The sequence below is a fragment of the Chelmon rostratus genome, chromosome 5, assembly GCF_017976325.1.
Source record: "Chelmon rostratus isolate fCheRos1 chromosome 5, fCheRos1.pri, whole genome shotgun sequence".
Classification (NCBI taxonomy): domain Eukaryota; kingdom Metazoa; phylum Chordata; class Actinopteri; order Chaetodontiformes; family Chaetodontidae; genus Chelmon; species Chelmon rostratus.
This window is the reverse complement of record NC_055662.1, coordinates 18,136,537-18,160,211: the sequence shown is the minus strand read 5'-3', so window position 1 is coordinate 18,160,211 and position 23,675 is coordinate 18,136,537. Positions and strand designations below refer to the sequence as shown.

Genomic DNA, 23,675 nt, shown 5'->3' with positions numbered 1-23,675 from the left:
GAGGAGAGCAGAGAGGACGCAGCAGAACAAAAGCCAATCAGGCGCAAGAGACGCGAGCTGGAATTTTTAAAGTATGTCACGACGTGACGTTCTCACTCTCAGCAAGGAGAGGTTGTGCCAGATGTCTTTCACGCAGCCTTCATTGATTTCCGACTCTCACGAAATTGGTCAGCGGTTGCTTGTTTCCATGGTTACAGCCAGTGAATGTGAAAGGATGTCCAAGAATGATTGTAGTCACTCTGCCTCAACAGCTCTGATGCAATAGCTGACATAGTCTGACCAACTCTGCCACTTCACTCTGTCTCTCCTCCTAGCTGCATGTCACCGATTGGCTGTCTTTCCTTCCGTCGTTCCTTGATGCCCAGCTGGCTGATCTCCTGCTGAGCGCCCCCGCGTTTGTATGCGAAGTAACGTGCGCCTGTGTGTGTGCTTGTGTGAGACAAGGTCAGCCACGCTGCAGTCAGTCATCGTTGCTATCATTCATTTATCACTGCAGGAGCAAACTCAGCAAAGGCGGTGGCGAGGGGGGGGCTTGAAGCAGGGTATAAACAACTCTTCTGTAAACATGCACTCTATCGTGTATCCATATCTCTCTGTGTGCCCATTTCCTGCTGCAAACACAAGCTTAAGATAAAATACTTGCTTTGACTTGGACCAGTGCACAGATATGAGCGCAATTAAGTTTAATCCAACTCTCACCACACTGCACAGTGCATGAACTCAGGAACTGCTTATATTACACATGAAACGAGCACATAAAAGGATAGAAAACTTAAACGTGTGATAGCAGTAAAAACCTAATGACATCATCAGATAGACACAACACTGTTCTGTGGAGCTGAAAATAAAAATGGGTACAAACACTCAACGAGAAGTACTCTTGTTTTGTTTTTTAGAAAATGCTCTTTATTATTAAATAAATAAATACTGCACTTTTCTTACACAATAAGTTATTTAGGACATTTTCTACCACGGTGATAATGGCTCTTAAGAGACCCTTAAAGGATCCCTGGTACTGTTTGTTTTTTGTTTTTTTTTATATTATTCTCTCCTCCTGCCTCCCTCATATCAGCCCTCTGGTTCCCAGCTCAATGTGCTGAGTCCATCTGTCAGTCAAGAGAACAAATCACAGTTTTAAAAGTTTGTGTGACGTTACATCCCTCTCACACACACACACGCACACACACACAAACAGCCAAACTCTGGAGCATCCACACACATGAGCAAATCATTTCTCTGCACCGCTGAGCTGTCTGTTACACACACTGTACATCATTTACAATATTCCACAGTCTCGCTCTGGTTACATTCAGAGCATCATCTCTATACAACAGCATCATCTGTACTGTACACGTTCCAGCTGGTGCCAGCCCAGCCTTTGTCTTTACTTGCCAAACATCCCTCTTCCCCCCCTACAAATATCTGGGGTTCACATTCGTACCAACATACTCGCTCCAACAAGCTCAGTCTTTTCCTCTCTGCTAGCAATCAACATACAAATCAGCCCTTTACCATCCACTGTCAATTGTGCTACATTTCATTTCCCCCATCCACAGAGTCTGTCCGTATTATTTTTTTCATCTGCACCTCTGCTGAGTCACGAAGGCGCGACAGTGTAGGAATGTTAATTTACTTTTCACAGGTCTGTCCTCAAACTCGTCCTTCCCGCACAGATCCTTCCGAATCCCGGTTCCACTGCGGCACTGCAGCAGCACAATGGGGAGGCTTGTCTGTTTAACTCTGTCCAAAGACCATCAGCGTCAGTTTAGCTGCATCTCTGCAGTAGCATGTTGAGGGAGTACACCATGCGTTCACGCAGGTCGGTGGGACAGCCGGACGTCAGCAGGGAGCTGAGTTTGAAGGTTTTGGAGACGCGGTCCTCATTGATGTACGTCAGCATGTACTCATCCCTCTGGCAACACAGGATGATCTTGGTGTGGTCGTGGTAGAAGTTGATCTTTGGAAATAATTAAAAAAAACAAACAAGTTTTATTAGTTTATTCTCCAACAATTTTTGGCAAGAACATTGGAATTTATCTTTTTTTCTTGTTTGATTCATGGCCTAACCCTCCTCTGAGCATACCGCGCAGTGTTTCTGTTTATTTACCTGGAAAGTGCCGTCATTAAAGAGCATCATCAGGGCGCGGTCGGACTTGAGCCACTGCAGCAGGTAGAGTCTGGGCATGTGTGCATCTGTCATACTACCCAGGTCCCCGCCCTGAGAAAAAGTAACGCATCAGCATTAGACAGGCTGCAGCATGAAAGATACCATTTCTAATGCTTCAGGGGGTGGAGAGACACATAAAAGCATGGGAGATATAGATTACAGAAATAAAGGGGTGGGGGGATAGAGACGTTTCCTTACATCCATGAGGTTCTCCTCCATGTAGTGGGAAAAGTACTTGAGCACAGTCACCTGGCCCACAAAGTGTTCAGGAACTTCGCAAGTGGGGAAGACAGAGCGCTGGCCCAGCTCTGCATAGTAATGGATGGTCCTGAAGGGATGGAGATAAACAATCGCTCAGATAAACAAATACTTAACAACCAACAAGATCCAAACATAAGTGGATTGCCTTGACATTTAAAATCTGTTGCTATTCCTGACTGGAAATCTTGCTCTAGCTTGAAAACAGTGAAGGTGTAAGAGAGAACATTAGAAGAAATATTCATGTGTTTTCCTCACTTTCTGGTAAAGAAAGAGCAATAATGTATTCAACTTTAACAAGTCGAGCTATCCCTTCACTGCGGTACTTATCTCAAACCGCTAACAGGTTCTTCAAAGTAGCTCTATGTACTGCAGCATGCTTAAACAAGCCACCTCATTATATGCAGTGACTAATAACTTTCAAACTGAAGGAGGGTGGAGTGTTGTGAAAGCACAGAATAATGCATACTTTCTGTCTGGCAAGAGGCTCATGTGAGTGCCGTTGTTGAAGAGAACTCCCACGGTGTGATCAGACAATTGGTAGCCAAAGCCGTACTTGTTGGAGTAGTCCACCCATTTAGTCACCCATTGAAGACTGCAGGTGTTTGAGCCCTGAGGAATGTCGTCCGCTGCAGGGTGAGAGGGAGGAGGATTAGACCGCAGTTACAGGGAAGATTTAAAAGGCACGACAACCTTAACTGTGCGACCGCGTCCAATCCCTGACTTTGCTGAAGCGCTCAAGAGCTAAGCTAAACTCTGAAACTTAACTGTAAATCGTATTAAGGTTTTAAACATCAACCATGAGCCGGGAGGAAATTTGGGCGTGTATCTTTGAGAACTAAGACGTGGAACATGAATCTGCACATACTCCTGAGTCATAGTGCTTTGATTATCTCTCTCTTTGGACATTTCAAGGTCAATTACAGATAATGACATTTAGCTGCATCATGTGACCTCTCAGTGTGGAATTATCTAATGAATAACTACATTTACTGTACAGCTCGTGACTTTGGAAATCTCACCTTTAGGCATGCTCTCCAGACATCCCCTCAACACGCTTGCAACAGTCTCGGCCACGCTACCAGTTGTGCCGTCTTCCAGGCCTTTAGAAATAACAACAGCAACAACAGGTGGTCATTCGGCTTGACGTCGTATCGGTACGGTACAAGAAATTGCTTTGCACTTGTCAAATTTCTCAACCATCAATGCACTTATTCAGAATATGAAATAAAATCCATTCATGTCTCTCTGTGATCGCTGCGTGTGTGAAACGAGGTGAGCCAACTCACATTCGCTGCTGCTGCTGCAGCTCCCCAGACTCCCTCTCACGATCAGACGGATGGTGTCTCGCGTCGTCTGGGACTGGCTCTCTGTTGCCGGGGCAACGGGGCTCTCGGCAGATGGCGGAAGTAGACTTCCATTCTGAGGTGGGAATCGGTGACGACAGGGGTCAGAATCTGCGAGTTTAGATCATCTCTTGCTACTGTGACTCAGCAGTCACCCACAGATTCAAAGTGGCTGGCTTCAAAGGTGGAACATAAGTGCTTTTAGTTTGCTCTGAAACGGCGCTTGTGAGGAAGTTTAGAGCAGCATCAGAGTGACTCACTGGATTCTCCTTAACATGATAACTCAAATCTGCCTGTTCATTTTAATGACTGTGAATAATGTACCTGCAACATCACCTACACTAGTTATCCTGCTTTGTGCTGAATAAATGGGCGCTTACCTCAGAAATCTTTTTGCTCTGTTGTTGGCTGATGACAGTTCTCTCCAGGTCGTGCTGCAGTTTGTAGATCTCCTCTTCCTCCTTGGTTAACTTATCTATCAAAGGCAATAATGAGAAGACAGAAAAATCAGAGCATGGCCTTTTTAGCCAGCACCAACACAAATTTAGACAACACCTCTTGCAACAACCCTAATAACAAAGCGAAAGATAACTGGCTGATGTGATAAGCAGCGCTTGAAGTGGCACATGAGTGGCCTAGTAGTTGATGAAATACTCACTCAGAGTCTCGTAGTATTTGACCTTGTCTCTCCTCCCACCAAAGAGCGCGGCGGCAGCTTTTTTGAAGAAGCTCTTGGCGGGACTAGAGACGTGGAAATCTGGTGCTGAATGGCAACAGCTCGCCGGCAGACGTTCTGGACTGAAGCCCTGCGGAGAACGAAAGTGGGTCAGCGTGTGGCGGGTGGGAAGGGGGTCACTGCCCTACGCCTACAGAGTGACATTTAGTGAGAGACAGGCTGCCAGAGTGTGGAACAGGCAGATAGAGAGGCGAAAATGGGGTCTAACCTGTGTGAAGAAGTCGTGCCTCAGAATGTGGTCCAGGTTGGGTCTGTCCTCTGGGATCTTTGCGAGCAGACTGGCGATTAACTGCTTAGCCTGTGGCGATAGGGAGGAGGGCAGGGAATAACGCGCCTCTCTAATACACCTGTACGTCTCCTTCAGGTTGGTGGTTTCAAATGGCGGCCTGCCCAACAGCATGGTGTACCTGGAGCAGAACAGAGCATCAAGTGAGCATATTTCCATCACTGCAAATCTCCCAATGCTTCATCAGACTAGTGATTACAGGCAAAACAGGAATGCACTAGTCCATGAAATATGATGCTAATGTGTCTTTTTAAGCGAATTATCTGTAGCAAATAATAATCAATACTAATTACTAAACCTTTCAAGCAGCTAATGGTGAATTTACAGTTTGCCTACTCACATTACACAGCCGAGGGCCCAGATGTCTGATTCACAGCCGTGGCCCTGCTTGTTGAGCACCTCGGGGGACAGATAGTTGGGAGTTCCACAGATCGTCTTCCTCCTGTTTCCTGCTGGCTCCAGCTTGGCAGCCAGACCAAAGTCCCCGACCTTCAGCTCCATCGACTCACTCACAAAGAAGTTACCTGTAGGGGGGACAGGGGAACGCAATGATGAGCACTGGATATTCAACCCAGGATCAAAGGCTAAACACTGCACGGACTGATTAAAAAAGTGAGCTGCATTTTTAGAACTGTGCAAAAAGCATCTCAGCCCTGTACATCCCGCTGCTGTGGAAGGATTCCTTACCAAGTTTCAGGTCTCTGTGGAGGATCTCTTGTTCATGCAGATATCTCAGTCCAGAGACAATCTGTCTTAGGTAGTAACGCACCTCTGGCTCAGTAAGCACCTTCCGAGCCTTCAGGATATGGGCTAACGACTGCAAGAGGACAAAATGTAGAGAAGAGAGTGGTTATAGGGCTGTTTCCTGAAGTTCAACTATTGCACAGAAACACTTGTTTTCCTCTGAAGAAACCCTCATCTAACTGAATGATATTCTTTAATCTCGTGAAACCGTGGGGAGTTGTTTAAATGTATCTTACATTTAATTAAAACTGTTCTTTTATAGCGGGGCAGACTCTGAACACTGCCTGTCTGCTGCCTCATTGACTTTAGGTGCAATGCAGGTGCTTTCCAAATTTGAAACACAGCAGTGCAAAGGCATAGAGCGGACTAGTTGGACAAATGGCACTTACTTTTCTGCTGCAGTATTCCAACAGGATGTAGATGTTCTCCTTGTCTTCAAAATGGTGATAAAAGTGCACAATGTGTTTATGGTGGAGAACTCTGTGCAGCTCAATCTCTCTGTCAATCTACCGGGGAGGGAGACACAAAATGATCACAGCTGGAACTAAAGGCATTTTTTGCGCTAATCGTCCAGTCACATCAGTGCGTACAGGCGCCGCAGCCGCGCGCTTACCTTCTCCCGCTGGTGAGGTTTGGAGACGCGCGCGTGCGGGATGATTTTGGCTGCATAAACTTTGCTGGTGGACAGGTCGGTCATCTCGTAGCACTTCGCAAACCCTCCCTGGAAAGAGGAAAAACACACACTGTTAACTGCGCTGGCTCTTCGGGTTAGGCGGTAGATCCACAAAGGCGAGAGCAGACTGGACGCTCGCGCTACCTTTCCCAAAACTTTTCCGCGGCAGTAGCACTTCCCCGTCACGGGGTCGGTGATAATCCGGGCCATCTCTGAGGGCCCACTGCGCTCGTCCGTCCGCTTTCGGCGCGGTTCGCAGGACCTCTGGGTCGCTTCACACATGCTGCTGCCGCTGTTGGTCTGTTGGGGTCCGCTGTTTCTCCGTACTTCCATTGGGAGCGGCTCGCTGTCCCGCACTCAGAATGCAGCCCGGAGAGTCCGTCTCTCAGCTTTTATACTCTGGCACCCACCCCACCCCGTCCCTCTGACGTCACGGTGTGAAATGAGCGCGTGAGGTCTGCCTTGATATCGATTACCTTGCATGTACATGGGTGTCGCTGACGGCACAGACATGAAATCAAAGGGAATAAAACAGCGCGTGGATTCTGTTATCTAAGAATTCGCGATTAATTTCATCACCAGCCGCCATCCATGACAATAATGAAGCCAAAAACGTCCTGCAGTTTGTCTTGTTCATGAAACCCGCGCAGGAATATTGAGCTTTTACATTTGCATGCAAAATATAATTCAAGGTGTTGGAAGCCTGATGCATTTGGTCGATGAGATGTCTACTATGCAGAGGATAAGCATCATCTGTATTCAGCTCAGGCTCGCCTCATCCTGTGTTTTCGCACCAAACTCAGCTTGAAGCACTAGCACCCTCAGGTGGAGATTTTGGCTACAACAGCACTGCAATTTGACACAGACGTGTGACTATTACACTGTGTACTGGAGTGTGAGCAGAGGTGTGAGTGAAAAGGATGTAGAGGTGACAAGATTCAGGAGGATTTGTGTTGTCATAGTTGCAGAGGCAGTATGTACAAACTAAGTCTTGCAGTATCACCCTTCCGTTCACTGCAGGTGCTACAGTTAGACAGTTATGCCATCAGCGATGGCAAAATCCCTCCACCAAGGCTGCACACAGGTTTCATTGAAATCTCTTTAACAAACACACAGATGGAGGATTACATAAAATTTAATCATGCTTCTCAGACTAAAGTGCTTATTTCTCTAACCAGATACATATTTCATTTCCCCCTCAACAGTCAGGTGGCACACATAATTATCATCATGTGCACAAACGTCTGTGTCTTACCCTCAGGGGCTGTCTGGGAGACAGACAGAACAAATCTCAGAATGGCCTTGAAGGCGCAGACCTTCATTTTTTGAACGGACACAAGCAAACACAACATCCAATTACAACCCCACAAAAGGAAAGTGGGACAAAACTGTTGAATAACATACTGGAGAGAAGAACACTGACCTCGAAATGCCTCCTGCAGCATGCCGCTGAAGAGGTTTATTAGTGTTGATGTGGACGTAAAATTGTTTGTAGTGGGAGAGCTATTACATGCAGAGCTACAGCCACTGATAGTCTATACACAAGGGCAAGACGGTACTTAGATGATCGAAGGCAATATGGCAAAGGTTCAGTCTGTTTTTGTGGCAGTGAAGACACTGGACACATACTGCATCCTTTCAATGTTCAAAAATGTCTTTCAAAAGGATCACTCCTGATCAGTGCTCATAACAGATATCACCAGTTCGTCCCTCAAAGGTTTTTGTGATCGCTGCTAAAAATAGCTTTTTTTTGTATGGTATTCCTTCAAGATATCACATTTTTGTTCATTTCTGCTCTAAGAAATCAGAAAAGCGTCTGGAGGGTTTAGTGCTGTGGGAGAATGACAGTGCTGGGAAACAAAATCACCTCGTGGCTGTGACTTATTACACCACCGCGTTGCGTACTTTTCTCAGGTGCGAGCGCACACTGCCAATGTCATAAGCAAAAGTCTGGTCGAGACCGGAGCCGACGGATGACTGCTGCGGCCAGTTGGGGAAAGGAAAACGACAGGCAACGACTCGCGCATCATTAGGAAGCTCTTTCAACAGCTTCTCACCCAGGACCCCCATCTGTGAACCAATCAGAGGAGGCTAAATCAGTCACCTCACATGTTATGAATGTTGTATGAGCTGTGCAGCATCAAAAGATGGACATGAAAGAAATACCCACCACTCCTGGAGCAAGGAAAGCTGTCACATTGTTGTACACAGATAAATCAGTCTATGAAAGAAAGAAACAAACAAACATGGTCATATAGCAACTTTGATAAAGTTGTAGTAAAAAACGATTTTTGTTACCTTCCAGAAGTCTTTTTTTACAAAGGTCACCTGGCCGGAGGGCACTCCTTTCCAGCGGGCCTTACCCCTGGCATAGGCCACTAAAACACCATTAATCTCAAAGCCTGTGCACTGAAAACCAACAGAAGAGGCGGCAAACACCTGCGAAAATCAAAACTGAGGATGTCAAACGCAAGTGAAGTACCACACCTGAGAAACAACTGACGACACAAGTCTACATAACACACTCAGACTTAAACTCCACCAGGAATTCAAATCATAAAACACCCAGCTTCAGAATCAGATGTGCACTCTGTGCTTCCTGCAGCCCACTTACCACTCTTCCATCTCCTGATCCCAGATCTGCTAAGAGACCTGTTCGGCCCTCAAGCAGCTTCATGATGTTCAGTGTTTGATCTTTACTGGAGGGCAAATAAGGAACCTGGGCCACAATGCAAACATACGGTAAGTCAATACATGTGACAGGTGGTGCAGGAGTTATTCTTATTATTGAAAGACTTCCTTGCTATTGAGTTGGTAGAGCTCTTTAATCTCTTTCACAGCTCCCCTATGGTTTAGAAGTCATTATAAAGCTCTATTGAACGGGAGAATTACAACCCTAAATAAATTTGCAGTTAGTCTAACTCCCATGAGACTCCACCCAAAGACTACAGCAGTATGAATTTCTTCTTTTTCATGTGAAAACATCTCCGGATATGCTTCATATTAAATCCACCTCTGCTCACGACAGTCAAGTCATCTGAACGGTGTGTCTATAACCTTGAATCTGATCTCCTACTCACTGTCAGTGGAGCCTTTTCCACAATATCTGCCTGACTCCACTTTTCTGCACAACATGTTTAATGTGAGATATGACTGTCAGGATAAACAAAGCATCATGTCATTAATGCAAAAAAAAGAGGAGGTAAATCATTCATGAGCGCAAAAGCAATTACATTTTGATCGTATTTAATAAGTACTAGCATTAGCTTTAAAACTGATTCTTTTTCCTTGCAAAAGTCTAAACAAAGTCAGATTCTTCATGCAGCTACAAATGTCTTCATCGTTGCCTAACCTCCGATAAGCTCCTCCTGACCATCGTCTTGTTCGTCTTGTTCTGACAGTGAAGAAAAATAGCGCATGCTCCGTTATGTTACAAACATGGATCTCTGCACGAAATGCACTCAAGATGAATGCACTGTAGAAGATGGTGCAGTTACCCATAACATATAATCACAGTTATAGACTTACCATTTTCTTCTTTTCCCACATTTGTTGTTAGCACGGAGCACTACGCTCCAAAATAAGCAAATTCGCGTTAATGTGCAAGTTATATTACGCCTTACGCTTCTCTTCTTCGATTTCACACAAACATGCAGCATTTGAGATTTGAAAGGGTGGAAAGAAGGCAAAGCAGGCAGGTACAAACAGAGAAAGGAAATCTCAAGCACCTTGAGGCTCCACGGGATTTTTCGAAAGCCAGGCATAACAAACATGCTCCATACTCCATACAGGCCTGTGAGCAGAGCGCCCAGGCAGGCCGACAGGAAGGGGTGGGGTCTGCTGGTGGACAGGACCCTGCCATGGTCTTGCAGAATGACCTCAATGGAGTCCTCCATTGCAAACTGTCACCAATATGGTTAAGATACAGCGAGTGAGGGGAGATATTACTGCAGCCTGTAAAAAATGTTACTATTCCATTGTGAAATATGTCTGAATGACTGTCCAGCCCGACCGATGCTGGATTATTGAGGTCACGACCAATAATGATACTTGATTACTTAAAAAAAATCTACGATATCGATGCAGCATAGAATGATGACAGAAAGATAGAAATACATAAACATTTCTGATAAGGATCATTTATGTTTGTTTTATTTTTGTGATAACTGTGTAGCACTCATTGATGGCGGCCAACCAATCACAGCTCAACAGGTGGGATGCATAAGGCTTACATAGCTAGCCAACGGGCTAGCTACCTAGCTACATTCATGAAAAACAGTGACAAGCATGGGTGAGACTGTACAAACTGTACAATTCGTTGAAGGTCAGCTTGCACAAATAAAAGCTCTTAAATCAGCGTATTTCTTTGGTGAATTAGAAATAATGTTAAATGTTGCCAGCAAACAAGCGTCTATGTGAACAGAAGATGATGTAGATCAGCTAACATGAACTCTATGAAACAAAACATCAGTTCAGTCTCATTATAAGGTGAAACCTTTTACAGTGGATAAATGAACCAGTGCTCTCAGGTTGACAAACTATGTAATGAAGACAATGTAAATTTCTTAAATAGAAAACAATATTGGTAGGTTATATCAGCCAGTCTATTGGTCTAAAGTGTTCAACGCACAAAATAGACTTGTTGATGTTTTGTATAGAAACCAGTCACCATCCAGTTTGTAGAGGATCCTTCCTCATAGCCATGATTATATGAAAAATTCATTATAGGTGTATACATACAAAGCACTTCTACATTTTTAAAGGCCATACTCTGTGTTAAATTTATGCCAGAAATCATTTTGTAGAAACATCTGTCATCTGGATGTCTCAGACTGTTGAATTTCATTTGGAAAGCTGGGAAATTTAAATAGGACGAGCTCGCTCTGGATAATAACTTATGAACAGATATAGCTTCAGTATCAGGAGGTCAGCATGCTTCTGTAGCAGCAGTAATTTGATTTCTGCCAGTATTGCTTTGTTAATCATTGAGCACATGGCAGCCTTTAAAAACTACCAGCGCACCTCTTCCAACAGCAGATGGTGCCACAGCGGCCTTTTCACCCTGCAGAAACCTCTAGAAAAGTTTTGTTTACCACGCCATGGTCGTGTACTGAAACTATCTGAAACGACAGCTCTGCTTATAAATAAACGACCAAAACATTTTGCTCTCGGCCTGGAAAACAGGCGCTCCCCCACCACCAACGATCCCGAAGCGGATTCAACTCAAACAACAGATTTTTTCGAGGATTTCAGATTCTGGATGAAGTCGGTGCAAAACATTTAGAAGTGAACGAACGAGCCAATGATTAACCTACTTATGAGTTAAATGCGCACGAGAAGGGTCCAGCTTTGGTGCACGTGTCGAACACGAACCCTAACTTTGTGCAGACGGACATGTTCGTGCTGCCTACCTGACCGCCACCCCAGTCTGCTGCGCACTGAGCAGCCTGCGCGCGCTCACCCTCCAGCCACAGGGCGGTCAATCAGCACCACATCCCGCCCCTTAACTTCACACGCGGCCAATCAGACGCCTGCTGACTGGCAAACACCTGACAGCCAAAGACTGCGCTCGTATCCAAGATTAGTCCGCGCTTATATAATGTCTGTTGTGTCTGGCGCTGGTTCTTAGCGCATGGTGGACTATTATAAGAAATGTCGGCTTCAGGTGTGAGATGAGTAAGAGGCGATTGTTGCTTAAAAATGCTCAGAATAATTGCTGATATGACGCTGAGGCTGACGCTCACTTCCTCATGACAACAGTGCACTCTCGCATTTGAACCTCTGACATTAATTATGCAGGTTTTATAATCCGCCTAAAAAAAGGGCCGTCGCGATTACAATTGCAAAAAGATGCCCCCCCCTCACTTCCGCACTTGCTCCCACTAAAAGGCCCACAATAATGACATTCATCAGCACTCAGGCCTCTCTTATTTGCTCAGCCGCTTGTTCTCTGAAGCGGAGCTGGCTGCATGGGCGGGGGGCGGCTGCAAGACCCAGCGAGAGTGACGCAAAAGGAGAGGCCATTATATTTGCTTCCTGAAAAAAAAAATGCTTAACAGCTGGGAGTTTGTGATAGCTGCTGGAGTTGAATTTTAAAGCAGAGGGCTGATCACTGAGGCCGGAATGGACTTGTACGGGAAGGTAAGATGCACGGTTGTATTATGGCATCAAACACCGTCATGCGGCTGTTCTGTGTGCTGAGACTGAACAAAGGTTTTCGGTTTAATTGCAATTTTCGTCTCGCTCTTTCATGATGGGGGGCGTTAGATGTTAAAAAAAAAACACGAACTACAAAGGTTTTTCCTGCGCTTCCACACTAAATCATACAGCTGTTGGCAGCTGTGGCGCGCTGCATGCTGAGTAACGTAGTCCGGTGCGGCCCTCCGCCTCTGCGCTGCTGCCGGCCCAAAACTACAACCCCCATCCTCCTCACAAGCCCTCCACCCCTCGCCGTTTGCGTGACGTCAGAGACACGCACGAAACGCACTCGCTCGTGCTCATCTCACGCGAGCCAGCCTCGTCAGCTCAGGGGCGCGTGCCACAGCCGAAGCGGAGGGGACAGCTCCCAGGTGCTGAAACTGGTCGGCGCTCCAGAGAGAGAGAGAGACACGGAGGGGGGAAGAAAAGCAACGCCTGCATTTGACACAAATATAAAAACAGGGGCAAACACAGATAGAGCCGAGGCCTCCGAAACAGGTTTGTTCACACAATGTCCTCAACGCGTTTACTGGTACTTTCATGTCTTGATAGTTCTATGGAAGAATTTCACGGATGGAGATAATGACCTCCTGCCCAGAATGGCTCGTCTAACATTAGCTGGCATGCAACCCCCCGCTCATCTACATCGCGTAATTTCATGTTTATATCGCCTGCTTTCATCGCGGTGTGTAAATACCAGCATTGCACTGATATTTTGAGAGTGGTGTCCTTGCAAATACTGCCTCCGTGATGGTTTTCCCCCCCCCACACGGAAGCGAATAGGCACCCGGTGCAGGATGTGCAGGATCGTGGTCCGGCATCTTTTTTTTTATTATTGGAGAGGCTCGAAGCAGAGCTCGGATGCCCATGTTTGGCATGTAAGCGCAGCGGCTTTGTCAAAAAAGCATTCACCTTGGAGCAAAGATGACTGTGCTCGTGTCATCCTGCTCGTAGTACTCGCGTCCTCTTAGGTCGTCGACAGCTTGCAGGAGATGCTCAGTGTTGAGGTGGTCGTACAGCAGCAGCAGACTGTGGAGGTTTTTAACGTGGAACAAGGTTTGATGTCTGAGGGAATGTGTGTTTTTCCAGTTGAAACACTTTAAAATGTGAAAGCAAAACATCACACTCAGAGCTGTTAATAGTAAAATTAAAATGGGGATGAAAAATCGTTGCAGCACAATTTAGACAAAAAAGAGAAGTTTGACATGTTTTTCTCTGCTATAAAATATTTAAAACAGCGTTTTTGGCAGTGCAAAATAAAATCTGAACAATGATCCTTTGGTTCGATTAAAGGAATCATTTGAAAGCTTTGCAGAAGACAAACTCAGCTCTTTAAAATCCTGGTTATCTAATACTCATCAATACAACAGCTTGCTGTGTTGGTCATGCTGGTTTGCCTGACACAGCCTTCTGTCACCTCTGATCTGTGGCCTGCTCGACAAGCTTGCTCTCCACGTCCAGCTCTTTCCCTCGCTTTCACTTCCCGGTCTGTGCACACCAACTTTAAGTTTAAGAGTCCCCTGAGACAACCCGTTCCCCTTGGCGTGGGGGGCCCTGAAAAGCCTTGCATGAATTCGAGTTGAAGCTTCTGTGTTTCTGTCGTTGCAGATGGCTGCCACTCAGGATGTGAAAGGGAAGGGCGAGGGAGGGGACCAAAACTTTGACTACATGTTCAAGCTGCTGATCATCGGCAACAGCAGCGTGGGCAAGACGTCTTTCCTGTTCCGCTACGCCGACGACGCCTTCACTTCGGCCTTCGTCAGCACAGTGGGCATCGACTTCAAAGTGAAGACTGTGTACAAGAACGACAAGAGGATCAAACTGCAGATCTGGGTATGAAATATTAACATCCAGGCATTAAGCATTTAGGAGCGAGCCCCTAAATGTGTGATTCCTGATCAAACCAGACGTGGAGTTGAGCGAACTGGTCAACAGCTCATAATAACTGACTCATAAATGCTTCTGTTTAGAAAGCCTGATCTAATGATGGTGGTTTATAGAAGAAAACACATTTCCAGACTTCCAACAAGCCACAGCTATGTTTTCCTGTCATGTCTTTTTCTGTCATTCCATCCATACACAAACAAAGTCAAAACAAGAGCGTCGGCATGTTGAAACCCAGTGAACGTCTTTACGAAATCCGTTTTCAGTCGTCCTCCAAGGTCTCCTGGAGGACCACCTGAGCTCTAAGGGGGAAGGGGCCTTCGAGAGACGCCCTGCCCCCTCGTTTCTCTTGTTCTCCTCGTCTTTGTGTTCCCGCAGAGTGACTCCCGTCTGTAAAGGGCTGTCAGTCTTTGCCCAGAGCCCACTTCCTCCTGACCCCTGCCCACAGCGCTCTCTGATATGATCAATACGTTTCAAGGACCGTGACAGGTTGTGGCTTGACGGCTGTATGCTTAACCAAGTCCTGCACTCACAGGATGCCCTCCGCATTGATTCAGTTTTAGCCATGGCTCCGGCTCTTGGTGGCTTAGTATGCTTGGACATGCTTCCCTTTTCATGTCCTGTTGCAGAAATTCTTTGCATTATGTTACATGTACATAAATCGAAGTATAGAATGTATATTTAAAGTTAAACCAATCACTAATGCAGTTTTATAGGTACAGATACATGTGATGCTATTACAAGCAATATTAACAACTTCAGTTCAGACTAAAAGGACAATTTTCACCATCCTTACTAAGCCAGTTTACAATATTAGTGTTTCAAATCCAGTGACTCAATTCACACCAAAAAAAAAAAAAAGAGTTCAGTTCTTTGTTCCTCAGTATCAAAAACATGTGGCGAATCAGCTGTCTGCTTAATTAATTGAAGAAAGCTTCAGGAAAGGCTCGGTTTGACACTCTGTGATGTAAGTACGGAGACAGATGGAAGTCTCGACGTTACTGACAGGGGACGACTAAGTGTCAGTTTGGCACACAGCGGGGGAAGAACACAGAAGCGACACCTTCCACCGAACGTGTGGGAAACTTCAGAATGTCTGAGGCTGTTTAATTAGGAGTTCATCTGAGCTGCTGAAGCTTTTGTCTCGCAACACCTCGGAGATAGCGAGGGGATAGATATGCACAAGTTCCCCTCTCCCTCCATTTCTTTCACTTTCTTTCTCTCTGTGCTACACCGCACTAAATGCCAGCTGTCCTCCAGAGGTTCCGCTCGCTCTTGTCATAATAGTTGTCTTTTGCAGCAATTAGCCATCCCCAGGCATTTGGTGTTTGCTAATCACATAAAGAGACAAAGAAGAAGCGCTCCGGCAGGATGTGAAAACTGGTCAAATGACTGGCTAATCGTGATAATGTGTTTTCATCATTAGCGAAGACAAGCATATTCAGGGCGAAAAAGCATTGCCCTTGCATCCACATAATTGGCCCGTCTTTTTTAATTGGGCCCAGAGAGAGCTGAGACTTACTGTATAGTAAGCGCCCATTTAAGGTGATGGCTATTGGCTAATGTCATTGTGGGAGCCGCACCATTAATCCGCTAAGAGATGAAAGTGTCCAAATGCATCATGGAGTTGCCCCCGTTGTCGTATTTGGCTGAAGTGCATGAAACACAACGCCGAGCGCTGCCAAGACGAACCTCGTGAGAAACTGAAACTCACTTTACTGAATGAGGAAGCGTTGCCAGCCTCCGCTCACTACCCCTCCACTTGAAGTCGTCAGCTTCTTGGATTGATTTCTGGTGAGCTGCAGAGTACAAGCGAAGCTTTTCGAGGAGCTCCAATTCACGGGACTCAGCATTTTTTTTCCCCTGTCCCACTCAGTCTTTTTCACTGAGAATAAGCGAACCGACTCACTAAAATAGCCTGGAAATGCAAAGGTCGCTGTTGAGCACTCGGACAAGAATCAATAGAACGCTGAAGTGTCTAAGACGAGAGAAAGGAGTGAGGTTAAACCAACATTCAGATGAACTGTGCGTACTGTATCACCACTTGGTGCATCCACAATAACACTATCATCCACATCACATCATCCTCTTTCATGTTGTTCTCAATGTCCCTGCACAAAAGATGCTATTTATACAGCAAACACTAGCTGCTGGCATTAAAAATGCACACATTCACATGCAATTTTGGAGTCATTGTAAACTGACAAAAGGTCCAAGCTGTGGTGTGTGTGTGTGTGTGTGTGTGTGTGTGTGTGTGAGCTCGGCAGAATGTGAGCTCTGTCTCTGTGGAGTGAAGGTCAGAGCTGTCCTCTGGCTATAACAGGCACTCTGTTGCAACCATGTACAGACTGATAGAGAGCAAAACCAATGTGGCAAATACAATCCAGTGCTGCCTGTCGGGCGTCTGTTTAACCAGAGCCAAGTAGAGCAGCCAGAAGTCCTCCATCATGATTCACAGAAGCCGGCAAACACACTTGTTGTGGGTGGAACAACAGCGCAGTAAACATACAGTATAAACAGGAGGGGCGTCGGTGGGATTTCTTATCGTCCAACTTATCATAAAACAACAAATCTACACATCTGTGAGCAACTGCTGGCAGGTACTTGGAGGAAAACAAACAAATAAAAGCACACGTCTCTCTTCCTTCCTCACGGACACACTCACTGTATAAAAGCTTGATCTTTCTGAATTGGGATCCATTAGCATTTCCATTGACATCTAGCAGCGGCTGCAGCGGCGCTCGTTTCCAGGGCAATCTCTGCACAATGTGCTACTCCTCGAACGTTGCGTAATCACTCGCTTGCTTTGCCTTTGAGCAATTTGTTCAGCCTTATCGTGAACAGCGAGCAGTTCCTCAATGTTGAAATCGTTTAACCTCAGTTTTTTTTTTCTAAGAAAGCGCGCCATAAGTCGAGCTCTGAACACTGCAATATCGAGCGTTTAACACAGCCGAACGGTTGTTTTATCGAGGAGAGGAAAGAATCAATCACTTCAGCCAAAACTGAATGGCTGTTTTTGGCATCTAATCAATGCAAAATCCAGCGAGGCGATTAGCATGATGATCGTTTGCACATCGTGAACACAGCAAATGTGCCTATTAGCAAACGTAGATGTAGAAATGTATTTAACAACCTAAACTGATGCTCCGATTCGACTGAAAGAATCCCTCATTTGCATAAATAGCTGCAGATTAATAAGGTACATCTGCACATTTACCCTCATAGACTTGCATGTATGTGCTGTGCAGGGTCATGTCAATGTTGCTGAGCCTGACAGCCTGATTATCAGTCAGGCGCTTAACAGCAATGCTAAACCATGTTGTCTGCGTGTAGGACACAGCAGGCCAGGAGCGCTACAGGACCATCACCACTGCGTACTACCGCGGGGCCATGGGCTTCATCCTAATGTACGACATCACCAATGAGGAGTCCTTCGGCGCTGTGCAGGACTGGTGAGTCTTGTTGGCCTGTTTTTGATCATTTTTGTGTGTAGATGTCATCTCTTATCCTGTTTCAGTCTGCGGACTGTATTGTACTGTTGTGAGCGTCAGATCGACATATCAAAAGGGCTTCCTGTCTGTCACTGTAATGCAATCAGTTCACATCCTGCACACTTGATATTGTACATGCTTTGCCCTTCTTATGAGACAAATCTTCTAAACAGATCTCCCAACAGCAACAGCGTATTTCTCCATCTCTAACAGTCGACAGTCTTGTTATGTAGTTTGTATGCGTGCATCTTTGTCATGCTCGGAGATCTAAGGAAAGCTTGTCAAGGTCATGGCTCCGGTCCATTCATGAGTCACGCAAGCGTCTGCAGGCTGAACAGAAAGTCAGCCAAGCCCAAATGTCGGCGATGTATGATGATGCATTCATGTCTAAAACAGGACTTGGGAGTTCAGTTGGCTGCAGAAAGCAGGTTTCTGGGTTAGAAATCTCGCTCTAGAAACAAACGCGTTCTCATCAGCGCGAACAGTTCAGCACAACAGACGGGAAGCTTTGAAGAAACAGAGGAATTTCAGCCCCAGAGATAAATGTGTGCTTTGATTTGAATTTTGCTGATCTTTCTCCTCACATCCTGACCTGAGAAACAGCCATCTTCCATTTTACTTACACCCTGCTGTCCCATACACTTATCTCCCTCTGCCAGCCCACAGAGATTACAGGAGCACAAAATGAGCATTTTTGAGAGGAAAGGTTCCTGAATCATCATGGCAATATTCTCGTGATATTACCGTTGCACCAGCTGCAAGGAAATGATGATGCGCCCCACACAGACTTGATATAGAGGGTGGTGTAGGTTTGCAGCTGACACTTGCATGCCATGTGGCTTGCACCCATTGTAGGACTATGACAATCATTATTAAGGCCAGTGTCTACTTGGGCCTCATCACGTAGCTAGCAGCACTTGACAGCTGCTTCAGGAAGCACATGTCATGGCTAAAGCAGCTGTGTTTAGTGAACACATACTCACGTTCCTCCACTGATCAAACCTCTAAAAGCTCATATCTGTTCATCAGACTCACGCCGTGCCTTAAAATGGCTCGGATGTAACTCTACACCGCCTTCATTTAGTATGATGATTCTATGGACATGCCAACAGTCCCATCCTCCATCTCCACCCACCCCTCCGCCACCGCCTGCAGCTCGAGCATACCTGCTCAACCTCTGCTTGGTTTCTGCCTTGCTAGCTACTGTATATCACACTGTGGCACATGCTGAAATAGGAGTAATTCAGCCATGTTCGAACCAGAAATGCTGAAGAAGAACAGCGAATTGTGCAGGGTCGCCTACAAGTCAGTGTGTCAGAGTGGTAGCGTATTTAATGTATCACTCTCTACAACATTAGAAACTTAACGGGAATAGATAACATGAGCCCTCTGTTTGATTGCGTCATCATGATGTGGAAAGATGAACCCTGCATGATGAATTGATTGCTTCCTTAGTTATGAAAGCCTGTCAGTCTGAATCTGTGTTTCTGAGACTGTCATTGGTTCACAGCAGATCAAAATGCTCAGCAGTGGCTTTTCCTGCTTATTTCGCCCCTATTATGTCTTCTAGCAAGTAAAAAACATCCCAATAACAAACTTAAGTCTTTAAAATTATTAGCTTGCTTATAATGTAAATTATCAGCACGCACCGTGTTAAAATGCTCCACCTTATCAAACTGAGTCGTATTGGAATACATTTCCCGTCATTACACACAAGGGAGAAAAAGGCTTTCTTGTACAGAGAGGTCGGAGCCAGACACACCTATTATTCTTTTAAGGCCTGTCTGACACTTTGATGGAGTACCGCAGTCTGAGCACTGTCTGTGATGGGTATCTTAATGGAGCCAAGTGTGTCACTGGCAGCGGCGATCGTGGAGAGTTACCTGTGAGCTTATTTATTGACAGTGCACAAATCAGCTGCATACGAGGGAAGAGGCTCTTTTTAACCACAGTTCTTCCTTTCTGCCTTTGCCACAGGCTTTAATTCCACTTTCTCTTTCCCTTGTTCCTTGTGACAAGGTTGTAGGAAAAAAAAGGGGGTTGCCATGACAACCCCTCCTTCCCGGTCTGTGGCTGAATTAAGCTTGTGACGTGCTCATTTCCTGCCCGTGACAGAGACAAAACAGGGAAATATTGTAGCGCTGACATAAAATGTAGGATTTTTAAGAAATCATAAAGATGAATTACAAACTGCACACATTTCAGCAACAAACTCAACGCATTTAGAACCACTTTTTCACCTGCCCGTCACCTCTCCAGGGGCCAGATTGTTCAAAAATCACCGGTCTCTTTGCAGCCTGCATATGTTGCTCGGGTAGACTTGATACAAGCACGACTGTTTTTCTGTCAGGGAACATTATTAGCAGTTGGATTCAAAATGACCCACATCTGAACCACTATAACGAGTCAGAGCCGGACAGATAGAGGCTGAGTGCCAGCATCATGCTGCTCTCTCGCTCTCTCTCTCTGACTCTTTCTTCCTCTCTTTCTTACTGACTCTCTCTCCGCTGCTTTCAGCCTGTGGTATGTTAGCTGCCCTACTTTTAGTCAAACAGCAACACCACAGGAGATATTTGTTCCCTAAATTCCTTCTCAAAACATGTTTGGAGGTTAGAACAGTGCAAGATCAGGAGCTCACAGTTAATTTGTTATTGTTCTCATGCAGGAACATTTGACACGGCACACATGCTGATTATTTCTTCATTGTAAATACAGTGTATATGGTGCAGGTGATGCCTCGTTTTATATGCAGCATCTAGTTCTCATATGTGCGATGCAGCACATGATAAACCAGTCAGAGCTCACCATTTTAAACGTCATACTCAAACACCTGCAACATACATTGCATAATATTATGGCATTCTAACATTAATGACCAACACAAGTTATCTTAATTGGTGGCTTAAAAGCAAAAGAAAAAGAGCTCACATAACAATCTGGTCCACATTTGCAAGGCGTGTGCACCTTCTGTGCAGCTAGCCATTATTTAGTATCAGCTGACCAGTGTTTCCTGTGCTGTTTGTCCTGTCAGTGACCATAACTAATACCTTGTGTAGCTACAATATCTTTCAGGCTGTAATTAATAACTGAGCAATCAGACGTTGGCAGGGGAGGAGAGCATGAAAGGTATGACAGATTATAAATAGCAATATCAAATAGCTAGAAAATAGCAAATAATAAGCTATCTGAGTAGTAGTGATTCCATGTTTCCAGCACAGGGCAGCACTTGACCCACTTTTCCACTGCTGCCTTCAGTGACTCAAATATTACATGATGCCAAACACAAGGTGATGTAATCACTGTTCATAACCGGTCCAAATGGTGAACAAACTTTACACCATGTCTTTGCTCTGCCATATTTCCCATTAATTTCCTGTCCAATAAAAAGTGGCACAAAAACAATCCTGGCGAAATGCAGCAGCAGCATTTCTTTGACTCCGATGGTTTTGTTTTGTCTTTCTATTACGTGCAGGTCAACCCAGATAAAAACCTACTCGTGGGATAATGCACAGGTGGTGCTTGCTGGAAATAAGTGCGATATGGAAGAGGAGAGAGTGGTCTCAGTGGATAGCGGCAGACTGCTGGCAGAACAGTTGGGTAAGTGTTGGAGAAACATTCACTCCTTGATGTTATTGGGATTGTGTTTTTCACTCCATGGTACTTCTGTTCCTTTTTTAGGATATAATCAGAAATAGAAGCAGCAGCTTTGTTTTCCATCAACAGCAACATTAACTGTCAAAGCTTTTCCTAAAGATTAAATCAGAAATATCTATCATGTGGTCTTTATCTCAGCTGGCCCTGTCTCTTCATGTCCTCATGTCACTCTTCCTCTCGCCAAGGCTTTGAGTTCTTCGAGACCAGCGCCAAGGACAACATCAACGTGAAGCAGACCTTTGAACGTCTCGTTGACCTAATTTGCGACAAGATGTCCGAGAGCTTGGACACTGATCCGGCCGTCACCACGGGAGCTCCCACTGCCAAACTCACGGACAGCGCTCCGCCCCTGCAGCAGCCTGGATGCAACTGTTAGTGCCTGCTGTCAGGAGGCAAAGGGAGGGCAGCGCAGGTCCCGTAAGGTGGTAGAGCGTGCAGAGTTTTGTTCTCCCTCAGCGTTGTCACTCCCGCTAGTGCTGCTTTCTCTGGACTACAGTTCAAACCCTGTTTAGTCGTAGAATTACAAAATCCAGTCGTATTAGCTCTCAACCTTATCACCTTATATCAAGAGCAAATAACCAGACATGGCTACTGCAAAATGTGTAACATTACAGGATAGCTAGAACATAGAGACACCATATTCTCATTCTTTAGCTAGTTAGTATGGTTATGAACCAAGTATGTTTGATAAGGCTGGAAACAGTCCATAGTCACGATGTACAGTTAATCCTCAAGACCTTTAACATCTTTAAGACCTAGAATAATTATAAAATGAGGGATAGAGTCAGTGAGTGCTTTAAACTTTCCTTTTTTGTACAGTGTGGGTATTTTCCTTTTATAGGATTATTTTGTCTCCTAAAGCTGCCAAATCTATGATTTAATGCACTATAGGATGTAGCGGCTTTCTTTTGTGTAATGATTGTGTGACTGTTGTGTGACTGTGCAGTGCGCAAGTGTGGGTTTGCATGGGCATGAGTGCAAATGAATGCGACTTAGTCATCTGAAAATCATCTACCTTGGATTAAAAAAGTGGCCTTTTAGCATCTCCAACACGGCCTCTGTAAGTCTCCTCTGTCATGCTTATTTTTGGATTGAATTCAGTACGTATAATGTTGATGTGAGTACTATTCCACGTTTTGCTGTCTGTAGATGTGTGATTTCGCTGGTAAGTATATCTGTAAATCTTAAAAGCGACTATTTCTGTGTGCTTAGCCTCTAAGATGACCCCTTTATAGTTTGATGCGATGAGCATGCTGCCAAAAAGTCAATCATATGTACTGTTTTATCTAAAGATAAAACCTAAACCTCCTCTAATTCCACTTTATTGCAACGATCCAGCATTTCATTGAATAAAAATCTTACACTGACAAGGCACAGTGTATGGTATAAATCAACTGATCAGCTCTGGCATGGAATAAACAGCCATATATTAAAAAAAAAAAAAAAAAAAGATATTGTTTAACTTTTAAGTCAGCATGCTAAAATTTCATGTTTGTGCTATAAAATTAAATCCCTTGCGAAAGAAAAATCTCATAGAAAACATACAGTAGTTTAAAATGGGAAGTTTCCCCTAGCAGGTATATACAGTACAGTAGTGGTCTTAATGATAACTTAAGTCCATATAATGTAAAAATTGTAGCTTATTTTAAAATCCAGAAAGCCTTTCAGTTCTGCAATTCATAGAAAAAAGCAAAACATTTGTGCCAAAACAAAACTATTCCTTTAGCATCGTCAGTTGTTTGTTGCATAGTTGAATAAAAGCTCCAAAAAATTGCATGAAGTCAGTCCTGACTTATCTATGTAGATTTATATAATAAGATAGTGTATATATCACTCTGTGTTACAGATTTAGGAGCATTGTCATAGCACTCGCTGTGAGATGCAATGGGCCAATAAGTGCAATATTTTATGAATGAAACCCTGTACATAGTTCCTCCTGTCCTGGAGTGCAGCGACTCTATCTGCAGTATGTGAGAGGCCATTTGGTCAGAGTGGCTCTGAAACCGATGCACAATCTCTGAAAAAGAGTGTGTGCTTCGATCAGTAACTGCAGCCACTGAATGTGTGACTCGATGTGTGTGTGTGAGTGTAAGTGCGTATGTGTGTGTGTGTTCCTGCCATATTGAACAGACAAATTACGTAATATAGTGTACTGTTTGTGTATACCTTTTGTACAAATGTATTCACGTACTATATGCTGTTCCTGCTAACTGTTGGCTGTTGATTGAACTTGTGTTA

At 44.9% G+C, this 23,675-nt stretch overlaps 3 protein-coding genes across 7 annotated transcripts; 1 reads left to right on the top strand and 2 right to left on the bottom strand.

Annotated features, from left to right (window-relative positions):
* Positions 1-883: 883 nt before the first annotated feature.
* On the bottom strand, positions 884-6,659 carry plk2b (polo-like kinase 2b (Drosophila)). The gene is made up of 14 exons (XM_041936564.1): positions 6,355-6,659; positions 6,151-6,258; positions 5,927-6,043; positions 5,481-5,610; positions 5,134-5,317; positions 4,716-4,914; positions 4,430-4,577; positions 4,152-4,246; positions 3,715-3,847; positions 3,448-3,528; positions 2,895-3,054; positions 2,366-2,495; positions 2,108-2,218; positions 884-1,957 (listed from the first exon to the last, which is right to left on the bottom strand). Exons 1-14 carry the CDS (start codon positions 6,541-6,543, stop codon positions 1,766-1,768), a joined length of 1,977 nt encoding a protein of 658 aa, XP_041792498.1. The 5' UTR covers positions 6,544-6,659; the 3' UTR covers positions 884-1,765.
* Positions 6,660-8,091: 1,432 nt separating this feature from the next.
* On the bottom strand, positions 8,092-11,680 carry si:dkey-190g11.3 (uncharacterized protein LOC567059 homolog). 5 transcript variants are annotated; one of them, XM_041936569.1, is made up of 7 exons: positions 9,939-10,060; positions 9,739-9,778; positions 9,563-9,604; positions 8,825-8,929; positions 8,509-8,649; positions 8,381-8,431; positions 8,092-8,280 (listed from the first exon to the last, which is right to left on the bottom strand). In XM_041936569.1, exons 2-7 carry the CDS (start codon positions 9,757-9,759, stop codon positions 8,095-8,097), a joined length of 546 nt encoding a protein of 181 aa, XP_041792503.1. In that variant the 5' UTR covers positions 9,760-9,778; positions 9,939-10,060; the 3' UTR covers positions 8,092-8,094. The 5 variants fall into 5 exon arrangements, with proteins under 5 accessions (XP_041792503.1, XP_041792500.1, XP_041792499.1 ...); XM_041936566.1 differs by lacking the exons at positions 9,563-9,604; positions 9,739-9,778 and adding an exon at positions 11,622-11,680 and having other exon boundaries at positions 9,939-10,112; XM_041936565.1 differs by lacking the exons at positions 9,563-9,604; positions 9,739-9,778 and adding an exon at positions 11,526-11,642 and having other exon boundaries at positions 9,939-10,112.
* Positions 11,681-12,333: 653 nt separating this feature from the next.
* rab3c (RAB3C, member RAS oncogene family) lies at positions 12,334-22,714 on the top strand. Its single transcript, XM_041936695.1, has 5 exons — positions 12,334-12,351; positions 14,017-14,241; positions 17,626-17,744; positions 21,256-21,380; positions 21,623-22,714. The coding sequence occupies exons 1-5, from the start codon at positions 12,334-12,336 to the stop codon at positions 21,811-21,813; spliced, it is 678 nt and encodes a 225-aa protein (XP_041792629.1). The 3' UTR covers positions 21,814-22,714.
* Positions 22,715-23,675: the final 961 nt, after the last annotated feature.